The sequence below is a fragment of the Schistocerca americana genome, chromosome 7 (assembly GCF_021461395.2).
Source record: "Schistocerca americana isolate TAMUIC-IGC-003095 chromosome 7, iqSchAmer2.1, whole genome shotgun sequence".
In the NCBI taxonomy this organism is placed as follows: Eukaryota; Metazoa; Arthropoda; class Insecta; order Orthoptera; family Acrididae; genus Schistocerca; species Schistocerca americana.
In genome coordinates, this window is record NC_060125.1 from 224465329 (window position 1) to 224479062 (window position 13734).

At 36.8% G+C, this 13734-nt stretch overlaps 1 protein-coding gene across 1 annotated transcript in view; it reads right to left on the minus strand.

Moving 5' to 3' along the window:
* The window catches only part of LOC124622260 (centrosomal protein of 135 kDa), a 362362-nt gene that overhangs the window by 32122 nt on the left and 316506 nt on the right, over nucleotides 1-13734 (minus strand). The window contains exons 17-19 of the mRNA XM_047147922.1: nucleotides 11334-11459; nucleotides 10151-10304; nucleotides 6295-6492 (exon numbers count right to left, since the gene is read on the minus strand). Of these exons, the coding sequence (XP_047003878.1) occupies nucleotides 6295-6492; nucleotides 10151-10304; nucleotides 11334-11459 (478 nt within the window). The remainder of the gene's footprint in view (nucleotides 1-6294; nucleotides 6493-10150; nucleotides 10305-11333; nucleotides 11460-13734) is intronic.

Consider the following 13734-nt stretch of genomic DNA (forward strand, 5'->3'; position numbering starts at 1 on the left):
AATTTCCTGTCGCTTCCAATATAAATGTTTAATCCAGTGTTTCTTCTTGGGGAAGTAGCTGTTGAAGACTGATAGAAACTGATCGATAAATTGCCTGTTGGGTTCTGTTGTGGGTTCCATAAAGACATTAAATTTAGAATAGACATCTGTCACATTATGCATATTCCTTCAGTCAAGTTTCTGTAAGGCTGCCTTGAAACTTATTGTTTTCAGTTTACTAATTACTCTAACTGTTTTCCATGATATCACTTCACTTTAGTCAGTTAAGTTATTCATATGGCTAGCTGTGCATCACGGTCAGAGGGATCATCCACTCACTACTTGGTGTGGTGGGACCCTTGCTTTTCATGTTGTATGCCGATGACACTGCAGACAATATTAATAGTAACCTCAGACTTTTAGCAGATGATACAGTTATTTATAGTGAAGTACTGTCTGGTAGAAGCTGCATAAATATACAGTCAGATTTTGATAAGATTTCAAAGTTGTGCAAAGATTGGCAACTTGTTTTAAATGTTCAGAAATGTAAAACTGTGCTCTCCACAAAAAAAAAAAAAAAAATTCTAGTATACTATGGCTGTAATATCAAGTCACAGCTGGAATCAGCCCACTCATACCAATACCTGGGTTCAACACTTTGTAGGGATATGAAATGGAACAATCGTGTAGGCTCAGTTGTGAGTAAAACAGGTGATGGACTTCAGTCATACCAATACCTGGGTTCAACACTTTGTAGGGATATGAAATGGAACAATTGTGTAGGCTCAGTTGTGAGTAAAACAGGTGATGGACTTCAGTTTATTGGTAGAACACTGAGAAAGTGTAATCAGTCTACATAAGATACTGCTTAAAAATCACTCATGCAACCAGTTCTAGAATATTGCTCAAGTATATGGGACCCATACAAAATAAGACTAACAGAGGGTATTGAATGTATACAGAGAAGGGCAGTATGGTTGGTCTCCTTGTGGGAGAGAATCACAGAGATACTTAAGAAACTGAACTAGCAGGCTCTTTAAGATAGATTTAAACTATCCCTGCGTATTGCTCATATAGGGGTCATGAGGACAAGATTAGAATAACTACAGCATGCACAGAGGCTTTCAGGAATCATTCTTCCCCCGCTCTGTATGTGAACAGAATAAGTGGTACAATGGAACGTACCTTCTGCCATGCACTTTGCGATGGTTTGCAGTGTATGGATGTACATGTAGACGTAGGTAAACTTTTATATCACCTACAAAAATGTTGACAATTATTGTATTGCTTTTTGGTGTAGTTCCAGTGGGAAAATTAACAACAGAACTAATGTAAGTGTTAAGTAACATTTCCGAAAGATGTCTTTTGTCTGGGTATTTTAGAAATTAATGTTAAAATCTCTACATTCACCATTTGCTTTTTTTCTGTCTGCTTGTTGACATAATACTAAGTCTTTAAGAATATATGGAAGTTTACCAGTAGCAGCAATTCACTATCACAGGTTTCCAATCACTGATCAAAGCAGAAACTACTGGTTTCAGTAGATTTGAAATTGCTCATATTTTGTACATACATGGCAATCCTCCTTTCGTCATACTTTCCCTATAGAAATAGGTTGCTAATTTATAGTCTTCTATATTTTAACACATGGATCCCTGGCTTTACAGTGTGCTGAGACAGAAATAATCTACCAACTTCCTTGTGACATTGTAGACCATTAACTTTGTGTTTTTAGTTTTCTAACATTCTGATGCATCATCTAAAGTTATTCAAAGAAGTTTGTTTTGTGAGTGATAATTTATCAAGACCTCTTTTAAAGCACTCACTGAGTGAGGTATTTAGACCAAATAAGGCTTATCTCTCATACTCGTAATCACATAAAATCTACCACTAGTCACTGGTGAAGTTTTCTTGAAAAACACAAGACTGCAAAAACCATAAAATTTAAATCCTTAAAAAAATTGATATAACATTTTGTATCTTTCAATTTTCCTTATGGAAAATATGTACTACCACATGTAAATTAACTTAGACAATGAAATATTTAAAGTATAAGATTGAGTTTCTGTAATAATCATGGTACATTTTATTTAGGAAATATGTGAGAAAATTGTGCAGCTTTAAAAAAAGAACCCAGTATTAAAGCCATTAAAGAAAATAAAGGCGACAGTTAAACAACAGAACTTCATCATCAAATATGAATAAGCATTGCCCATACTTCCTGCCTTTTATATCATCATTATAAATCTAATTACTCTATATTTTAAAATTTCCTATAGAATTTGTCGATAACTTCCTATATTAAATAGGCATGATGAACAATAAATGCTAAAGCCACTGGCAAGCCACGTTTAACATGAGTCAGTCACTTGTAGCTGTATCTAAGGAATCAGTCTCCACCAGTCAGTTGGGGCCATTGATTACATATTCATAGTAATAACAGTCACTGTTGGTTAAACACTGAAGATGAAACTTTATTCTACCAACAGCATACAAAATTGCAACCTCCAGATGAAGGATCGTTAATAGCCTTGGTTACACAGTTGGTAACTATAGTACAAACAATAATCAATAAGGCCATATACATGAAATCTATAATATGTGGCAGAGATAAATACTGTGACCAGTGTTTATCATCACAACATAGTGGACTGCTCCCCACCACTCTCTCCAGCCATCCTCAGGGAGTTTTAATTGTTTGAAAATTATTGTGCCATGATTAAAAATGGTCAACTAATTAATAAATTTTAACAACTTGTATATGATCCTAGGCTGTTTTTATTTAAAAACTTTTATTCTAATTTTTTGATCACTGTTTTCCAGGAACAATGTTTCGAAAGTTGCTTAGTTTTATGTTTACTTGTTCATCTTCTCATAAAATTAAGTTCATTTTGAAATTTGAGAAGGCACTGAGATTTGTTGTTGCCACTACCACTGGATGATTGGCACTGTGTCTACACCAGTACTCTGTGACATGTTACTCAAATACTAAGGTGCAACTTCAGATTGATGTACATTTTTTATCATCTGTATGTTTTCACAAAGGATTATTGTACCAGCATAAATTCAAAATTAAGAAAAAAATTGAATTTGCCAGCCACGCATGGTTGAACATGTCTATGCTGGGTCCAAGTTTATTTTTGAAGTCTTGCATCCTGATTAGTGGAACACGAGTTGTTATTAAGTATTCTATAAGGAAATTATTTGTTTAATGAACAAATTGTTATGGACTGAAACTTGGGATTTGAACCCTTTAAAAGTTTAAAAAACATTCCATCATCCGTGAAATTGTAGTGACAGATGTTTTTTGTGCAAGTTTGGAGGGAAGATGTTGTTACAAGTGATATTAATTGAGAAAATTTTTGTCTCTTTAGGTGGGAACATTTTACAAGGAATTGGCAAAAGAAAAGTGAACAAATTCAATGAAGGCAAACACACTCTTAATGAACTGCTGCCAGCCATGGTCATGGCCAAAACCATCAAGCAGCATTATATGAGGGCAGTTCAATAAGTAATGCAACACATTTATTTTCTCGGCCAATTTTGGTTGAAAAAACCGGAAATTTCTTGTGGAATATTTTCAAACATTCCCGCTTCGTCTCGTATAGTTTCATTGACTTCCGACAGGTGGCAGCGCTGTACGGAGCTGTTAAAATGGCATCTGTAACGGATGTGTGTTGCAAACAACGGGCAGTGATCGAGTTTCTTTTGGCGGAAAACCAGGGCATCTCAGATATTCATAGGCACTTGCAGAATGTCTACGGTGATCTGGCAGTGAACAAAAGCATGGTGTGTCGTTGGGCAAAGCGTGTGTCATCATTGCCGCAAGGTCAAGCAAGACTGTCTGATCTCCCGCGTGCGGGCCGGCCGTGCACAGCTGTGACTCCTGCAATGGCGGAGCGTGCGAACACACTCGTTCGAGATGATCGACGGATCACCATCAAACAACTCAGTGCTCAACTTGACATCTCTGTTGGTAGTGCTGTCACAATTGTTCACCAGTTGGGATATTCAAAGGTTTGTTCCCGCTGGGTCCCTCGTTGTCTAACCGAACACCATAAAGAGCAAAGGAGAACCATCTGTGCGGAATTGCTTGCTCGTCATGTGGCTGAGGGTGACAATTTCTTGTCAAAGATTGTTACAGGCAATGAAACATGGGTTCATCACTTCGAACCTGAAACAAAACGGCAATCAATGGAGTGGCGCCACACCCACTCCCCTACCAAGAAAAAGTTTAAAGCCATACCCTCAGCTGGTAAAGTCATGGTTACAGTCTTCTGGGACGCTGAAGGGGTTATTCTGTTCGATGTCCTTCCCCATGGTCAAATGATCAACTCTGAAGTGTATTGTGCTACTCTTCAGAAATTGAAGAAACGACTTCAGCGTGTTCGTAGGCACAAAAATCTGAACGAACTTCTCCTTCTTCATGACAACGCAAGACCTCACACAAGTCTTCGCACCCGAGAGGAGCTCACAAAACTTCAGTGGACTGTTCTTCCTCATGCACCCTACAGCCCCGATCTCGCACTGTCGGATTTCCATACGTTTGGCCCAATGAAGGACGCAATCCGTGGAAGGCACTACGCGGATGATGAAGAAGTTATTGATGCAGTACGACGTTGGCTCCCACATCGACCAGTGGAATGGTACCGTGCAGGCATACAGGCCCTCATTTCAAGGTGGCGTAAGGCCGTAGCATTGAATGGAGATTACGTTGAAAAATAGTGTTGTGTAGCTAAAAGATTGGGGAATAACCTGGTGTATTTCAATGCTGAATAAAACAACCCCTGTTTCAGAAAAAAATGTGTTGCATTACTTATTGAACTGCCCTCGTAAACTACCAAATCATCTACTCTATCCAGTGGACTTGCCCAAAAACTCTTGTGGAAAAAAAGAGGACATAACAATCAAAGGAAATTCACACATTGACACATCAAATGAAGAAATCATGGCAAAACAGCTCATGTTTTGGAGCAAATCAACAGATATTTCCTATTAATTCTAAGGTCTTAAATAGGAAAGAAAAAGTCAGTGTGAAGTATTTTCTGTTAAAAACAGATTATACTTAAAAATCTGAGACACACAATTCATTTAAGAGTAACTGATTTTACAGTCATCTTTTGGTTGTGAAACTAATGAACCATGTATGAATAACTTCCAGAGTTCTGTTCAGCTTACTACATGATTACACAACACAAGACTCTATGCAAATAGCACTGTACGAGAAACTGGAGATACAAAATCTACAGTCAGTGTGCATTGCCATGAACGTGGCTACCTACTGTAGCTCTGCCAGCATTATCACTTCATATTCTTATATAACTGAACAGTTCCACTATCTACTGAAGTAACAGAAACCTGGCCTTCACTTTCATTTCTCCCACAGCCTATGCACAAATTCAGCAGTATCAGAGTATCAGAAACGGAGACCAGTTTACCTCTCAAGATATTCTCTTGAGATTATTTTACAAGACTGTATGCATTGTGCACACAATTCTGCATAGTGAAAGTAGAGAGTTCCAATTTTAAGTGCTTCCTTAGTCTTTGATAACTGGCAATTCATTAATTTGTAGGGGGCAGCTTTCCAGTCCAAAGGCAAACAGGGGTACAAAACTGCTTTCAGCATCCCTGCTCTCTCTTGAATGGCGGGTCTCTGCTCTTACTGGAGATCACCAATCATCAAATGATATCATTTTTAAAACTCCTGGTAGGTTGTAGCAGCAAGTCAGGTTGCGACATACTGGAAAAGCTCAGTTGATGTCCACTAAAGGCAAAGATTCACATATGAATCCTAGTCAAGTACATAATAAAAAGCCCTATTATTTTCATTTAAAATATTAGCAGTAGCTTGGATGCTAACTACTAAGGTCATGATGATATAATGCTCTCTCACCTTTTTCTATTCCTAGAAGCTCAAAATTGTTATGCCTTTTATTTAGTATATTCCCATATTAGTTCAGACTGTAGAGCTTTAAAAATGTTTTGTATGATTTAAATATGTTTATTACATCAACAATCAATCAAACGAGTATTGGTACGTTATGTTCATCACACCCTTCTCTTTCACACCAATACTTCATGACAATATGACTTTTTCAATAATGTACTCTTTTCCTTATTTCCAATTACATTCACTGCTACAAACTGTTCTACTACAATTCTACCATATCCTTATATAATAGCTATTAGAGCATGTACCATATGATACATGCCTTTATTTTGTGCTACATGCAATAGGCTATACTTCAAAACAAATATCTGTAGCAGCATAATTGAACTTTCACATGACATTTCTTGCTCTAAGTGCAATAGTACCTGAGACTCATAGCTGTGTACCAAGGAATCCCTTGTTTCGAGTTCCCCTTCGAGCTCAGCAATGCGGTCCTCAGCAAGCCGCAGTTTTGATTTTTGTTCTTGTGCTTCTGTTTCTAAACTATGGTTATTACTTTCCAGAGCTTCTGCTTCCAGGCTGAGGCCGCGGAATTGTTCCAACATTTCAGAACGCTCCCGTTCCTGAAAATTAAAAGCAGCATGCTAAAGAAGTGATACCAAATAATTCATATTCATTTTGAATGAAAGAATACATAACAGTGGTATAATATTCTACAGACTGGTTTTTGGCTGTTACACCATAATCAAGTACAAAGATAAATACACGGCTCTGAAAGATTTTAAAATAGTGCAACTATAGAATACCTCAGTTGGTTTCCAATGATGACAATGGCTGATTTCTCATTAATTACTAAAACAAGTGGAATTATTTAAGTAAAAATGTGTTTTAAAAATATTTAGGACAAATGAAATAGGTGAGACATTAAATAATGAACTACATGAAAAATTACAAAATGGTTCCAAGAAGGAAAATAAGTTGAACAATATATAGTAAAATTTCATAACATGTTCCCAGAGGGTGACTGAACAAGATAAACTTCTCCTTAAAAGGCCCAATATTACAGACAGATACAATTTAACACATGAGACTAAATGGGTTAATTAAATGTTGGGCTCCATAAGGTTCCCTTTCTGTGCAGCGACTGTGGAATATAAAATTATAAAGACTGTAGCAACCAGTCGCGGAACTGTGATTATACATAGCAAAATTTTCAGTGGACAAATGAGACTGTAGTAATGTAAATAAAGGAAAAAAATGTAGCATGTGAGTAACTGCCCAGTTTCGTTTGCTCGTACAATTACAGTTTTTTGAAACACTTCCGATTTCGGTAAAGTCTTTCACTTGAAAACTATGAATGGGGATAATGTGTGTCCATCTGCTGTGGAAGCAAGCAGGATGGACATTCGCTGTTTTTCACCCCCTGATGTAAGAACATTTCTTTCTTTCTTTGTATTTGGCATCAACTGTATAATTTGATGACATGTCAAAATATATGGGAGTTTGGTCAGCATTTCCTACCTGGGCAAGAAGGTATTCTGTGAGCCGCCTAATTATGAAGCACTGAAATCCCTCAAGTTTTTCATCATTTTTCGGCAGCTTCTGTGCAACCAAAGTTCGCCTCCGAAGTGAAAAACCTCAGCGCTTCATAAACAGATCAGTCTAGTTGTGACTAGCCTTAAAATTTTTGATTTTTTGCTTTCTAGAAATTTAATGTGGCTTAATTTTTAAAATTTCAGCGTTCACAGGCAGGAGTTTCTGAGCTGTTCCTTAACAAATTCATTTAAAATCACTTCTAGTGCATGATTTTGGCCACACTTTGGCCCACTAAATGCTTTCCTGCTACTTGAACATTCAAATAATTTGTCTCTTTGCAGTAGCCATTGCCTGACGTTGCTCTCATCAATCCCGTATCGCAGACCTGCAGCATGATTGGAACTTTGTTCCACAAAAGAAATAACTCTCCTCTTGAATTTGGCACTATAATGCACTTCACAAAATTCCACGAAGCAACAGATGCCGCTACATGAAATCTTGATGAGTCCCAGCGTATCAACTGATGCAACAATTCTTGCCTTGTGCATTGTTGGTATGTTTTTTGGAAAGAAATTTACTTTTATTGCTATGAATATTTGAAAGGCTGCTACATTTGAAGATGAACAATACAGAATTTCTATTTACTTCGTTGGATAATGTACGAAAATGCAGTAGTCGAAATTCAGGGCAGACAAAAAAGCTCGTCTTCCAGCTTTTTCTAAAATTTTTTCACTGACGCAAAGGTTTTGGCGCCAGTATTTATCTTTGTACCTGCAAAGCACGCCTGTGTAGCGCTATATATATTCGAGGGCAGAAGTTAGTTGTGGCAGCACCTACCAACATTTTTCAGAGCTTCCACTTACTTTGCACTCAATTCTAAGCTGCAGGCGGTTTTTTGGATTACAAAAACCGAAAAAAGTGTGGCTTACATTCGAGTAAATATGATATTGAATGACTCATTAGTATTTCGAGTCTGACCATGCAGACACCTCTTCAGTAATTCACGATTTGCCAGGTGTCTATGAATAGGTTTTATGATATCCATGACTGCTGCTGGGATAGAATGTTTATGGCTGTATGAACTGTTTGAGTACTGGGCATTGTGGTAATTGCACCATGAATCAGGTTCAGGAGGGGAAAGGTGGTGTACCGGTTTTTCATCAGTTGACAGTCTGCGGAAGAAGGTAACCCATACTGCCTACTTCATTTTCAACAAATCCTTAGTATTATTTCTAATGGCCATCCCATAATACTGCTGTAGTACATCAATCATTTTGTCTGTCAGCCTGCCTCTTATGGTTTTACCATCAGAAAGTTTCTTGTCTCTCAAACTTTATTTCAACTTCCTCAACCTGGTGTTCATCCTACTCTGGATATGAACAATACAAACATGTAATTTAACCTTTATAACACAGCAATCCACAGCCTTCTATATAAAAAATTACCGATTTTATTAGGTCTTGAAGTAATGCACGTAAAAATTTTTCTAGCAACCTGGTGTATACAGTGACAAGCCATAACAAGGGGCAGCTGCCCCTCAAAATATTTTCAGTTTAGACAATTTGATCTGATGCTACACTTGAGAACCTTTCAAGCATCTCTTGACAAATCGAAACAACACGTGAACTGTAGAACTCTACCCGCTGAGAGTTCAATGCTCTCTGTTTCTGTTGTATGAATGTAATTATGCACTGTGCACAATCCACATACAGTAATGTGCAAATAAAACTTCATTTTCAAGAGACCATTCACTTCAGAAATTCATTTTTCATTTTATATCGCTCTATCTCCTCTGAAAATCATACACATTATTCCCTTTGACCTCACCTGTCTTCCTCCAAAATGACAAGCTTCATTCATAAAAATTGTTCACAACTATCAACTGTACTGGGACTTGCATTTCTTGAAAGAAAGTAGTGGTCTATTGATCACGGTTTACTCACTGAAAAGTTGCTACAACATGACACTGCCATTCTGCTGATAACCCAACAAGATTTTATAATGTTACTTTCATATGCAGCATGTGAAGGTTGCTGGATTTGGACGGGTTACTCCTGTAACTGAAATATCAGATCTGAAGATGGTTCTGAATGAACCGAAATCGGTCATATGAATAAAAAAATTTGCAATCAAGATGGATTATAAGTAACATTATAAAATCACTGATTGCTGCTATCCCATCAGACATTATGTCTGTTTTTCCAACAAGATTTTGTCAGTGAAATTTGCCAAAAAACCTGTATTCACATACAATGTCAAAGTTAGTTTCCTTTGTGTGTGGTTAATGTGATCATTTAATTACAACTGATATTCATTTGGATTACTGGAAATTTTATACATTACATTTATGAATTTTATACCCATTAATTAAATGGAAATATTCACAATTATTTACTTTTAAAATATAACACACTTCCATCACATTAACAAATACATTATGATTTTTTATTACCTTTAAATCATTTCCTTCATGTCATTCAAACACAGACACAAAATTGCAAAAGGACCTCTTATTTCATGCAGAAATAAGTGATCATTTCAAACAATGTGACACTCTTTACAAAGTTTTGAGGGGGATGGGAGGGTCGGTGTCAAACATTTGAGAGAAATGGGATCAAAGATTTTCCATGATCAAAGGAAGGGAAAACTGGACTGTTCTCACAAATCTGCTCATTGTGATGGAGAAAAACCACATGCTTTTTATATTTAAGAAGACAAGAAACTAATTAAGTAAGAGTTGTCTACCTTCCTTGCAAGCATGTCTTCAATCCTTTTGATCTCCTTGACATAATCCTGAAGCTGTCTCTTTAGCGTATCTGCCTCGTCACGAGCTGCAACCAGTTCTCTGTTTGCAATATTGCAGTCTTTTGTCACAGAGGCCAAGTCATCTTGCAGGCGCCTATAAACAAGAAGTGGGGTATGTAAGTTAACACCTTCTAACTTGACTAAACTATGAATTTTTACTGCATTTACTATTTACTACATTTATTTTTTAATTATTCCTGAGCTTAATATTTAGAACAAAGAAAAGAGAACTCACACAAGGGAATCTTTTAAAGAAGTCACTTAGACAGGGCTGTGGAGGAGAGTGTATAGGAAAGTGACAAACAGAAAATAATCACTGAGAAATACTGGCAATGGATGTCACACAAGACATAAGGAAATAGTGGCGGAGAGGAGACAGTAGTTTCAAGCATAATTCTTAATTCTTTCCTGTGACAACAGTTTCGATGCAATAGAGGGTGACCCTCCTCCCCTTTCTCTCTCTCTCTCTCTCTCTCTCTCTCTCTCTCTCTCTCTCACACACACACACACACACACACACACACACACACACAATGTGTGTGTGATGGGTGAAAAACGAACAGTAATGTTCTTATAATTATTACATTTGTAACTAATGTGGTACCATACTAATTACCAACAATAACAACAGAGTGATTACCCCCAGTGGAACAAAAGAAACAAAATGTCTAATGTTGTGTGTATGTCTTAGCATAGGACTTTGTTACCACAAATGATTACAAATATTGTCACCGTCATCATCATCATCCTCATTGTCATCACAGTCATGGCCATCATCATCATCATCATGGTAAATTGTTATTGCTGTATGACTCAGCATATGTAGGAGGGCATGAAACAATGATCCATAGGGTCATTCCTTTTGCATTGAAATTGTACATCTGACATGGTTTCCTACTCAAACCATTATCTACTCAATGCCTTACACAGATACTAGCAATTTGCTGATGAGAATTTAAAAACATCCTGTATATTACCACTTGGTACTCTCAGGAGACAAATGAGTATGTCAAGTCTACAAGACATTTCATATTCACTCCCCTACTAAAGAATACATATTCATACAAGTACATTAAATGTGAGCATTCATCTTCAGCTAATATTAAATTAAAAAGTAGCCCACCTGTTCTCTCGAAGCAAGCCATCCCTTGCTCTTTCTGCAGCTTCCAGTTCTGACCGAATAGTATTAACCTCTCTTTCAGCAGCTCGCACCAGAGCATCACGAGCTGCTGTCTCGTCCAGTGAGATGCTACAACAAACAAGTCACTGTACATTAAACATATGTGGAAACTGAGACCCAGTACATTTCAATATGCAAATATCATTTACAGGGAACTGAAGAAGTAGAGATGTATAGTTATATAACGCGTAAAATAAAACCATCTGACACTCTTATTCTGAACATGGCAGAAATTGCTAGATAGTACAATATAATAAATACCATGTTTCCTGTAATTCTGTCGTGAAGTGTGTGAGGTACCAAGACAGTGTGTTGACATTCTTCTTCTAGCTCACCATTAATACTGAAAATTTCATGGTTAAACCAATAGAACATGTTGAAAACAATTTCTGACTTTTCATTAATACTGAGAATTTCATGGCTAAATCACTAACATGTTGAAAATTATTTATAGATGAGCTGACAGATAATGCAGAATGAAACAAGAATGGCTCTCACCTTTAGCATATGTAGCTTGCCAATACTGTCATCAAATGAAAAGTAATAAGTACTTAGGTGAAATGCTTTGCAGATGTAGGGGGTTTAGTGGGGTATGGGACTGTTATGTGGTGATTGTCACCTAATGGGTGGGGTTTAGCAGCTGTATAGCATCTTACAAGTGCTTAGTTATCTGGAGAGAATGGCAGAAGGCTGCAAAGTTTTGTGTGTGTGTGTGTGTGTGTGTGTGTGTGTGTGTGTGTGTGTGTGTGTCGGGGGGGGGGGGAGGGGGGGGGGGAGGGGGGGTTCAATAAGTTTAATATTTTTATTTCCAAACATCAATATGGTTTGTGATAGTATCATTAAATATTGAGGTGCAATATCGTAAAACAAATTACAACCTTAAACCAACAGCAGTGTGATTTTCAGATGTGAACTGGACTTTTTTACTTATTTTGGAACACAGAAGTTTTTTAGACTGGTTGCCTCAATTTGTACAGAAAATTGAAATTCAGTGGCACAGGTATTTTCCCCAAATGAATTGCTGCCAAGATATAGTTATAATTACAACAGGGATACTCATGTTGCATCTGAAATATCACCTGCATCACTGATTAATAACATATAAACTGATGCTTGAATACTGCAGCTATAACATTAATATATTTAATAAAAATCAGTGTCAAATAGTTCCCACATGACCTTTACAGTCAATTGAAGGGAGTAAAGAAAATCCCTTAGATATGTCCTCATTTCAGAACAATGAATTAACAAGGCCCTATTTATAAGGGATCAAAGGAGAAATGCTCCTCTTTGAAAATGCATTGAGGCTCAGTCAAACAAAAGTGGAAACACCTTTTCAAATATCATGCTGATAGGCTAGTTGTCTGACTCAAATGACTGGCAGTGCTGCTGCTGCTGCTGCTGCTGCTGTTGAAGTCCTGTGCCATCCCCCCCCCCCCCCCCCTCCCGCCTCTCTCTCTCTCTCTCTCTCTCTCTCTCTCTATTTCAGTAAAGTAATTACTTCTATAAGCCAAAGCGTTATTTTCATCTACTATGTGCTCCCTTTTTATGCTCCAATGATTTCAACTGTCCATGGGTGCAATTTCATACTGTGTACAATACCCACAAGATGCCTGTAAGAAGCATACAAGAGATGCAACTATTACTTCTGATTATGAGAACAAAAACAATTCAAAAACACCAAAGAAAAATTATGAAATTCTGCAGCTCCTGTATTAAGAATTTTCCCTCAATGATGCATAGATGACTTTGACTATCTGAATACACTTGATAATTTACACTTTTCTTATTTATTTTTAATATTTGTTATAACATAAATCTGCTAGTACTTTATTATTTACACTAAATTTTTTTTTTTAATGCCATTAAAAGTTAATCTGCACTGGTGTTCACTTCTCCTACGCGTAGAAATTAATTTTGTATCTGCCATATTGTCATTAACTTTATTGTAGATTTTATTTTATATTTCATTTATTTATTTACTTTTCAAATCTTTAGCATTCATACTAACACATCTAATGCCAAGTAATCAGATCTGTAGAGATTGGACACAAATATTTGTGAAAAATTCAGTACCCAGAGAGAAAGATGCAAATGCTTAAAAATCTAAGAAGGTACCAGGTGTACCGGTATGAAATGAGTGTTAAAGATACAAATGTGTCGATAGGGGACATTTGTTGTGAACGAGCTTTAATTTTTTTTTTTTTGTTTGGTTGGTATGACATCTGTCAAAGATATTTAGTATACATCAACTCATGGAACAAACATCATCATATGTTTTCATTGTGTTAACCATGTCGAATTTCGTACCAGAAAGTGATATTTGCGGAAAGCATTAATTTTT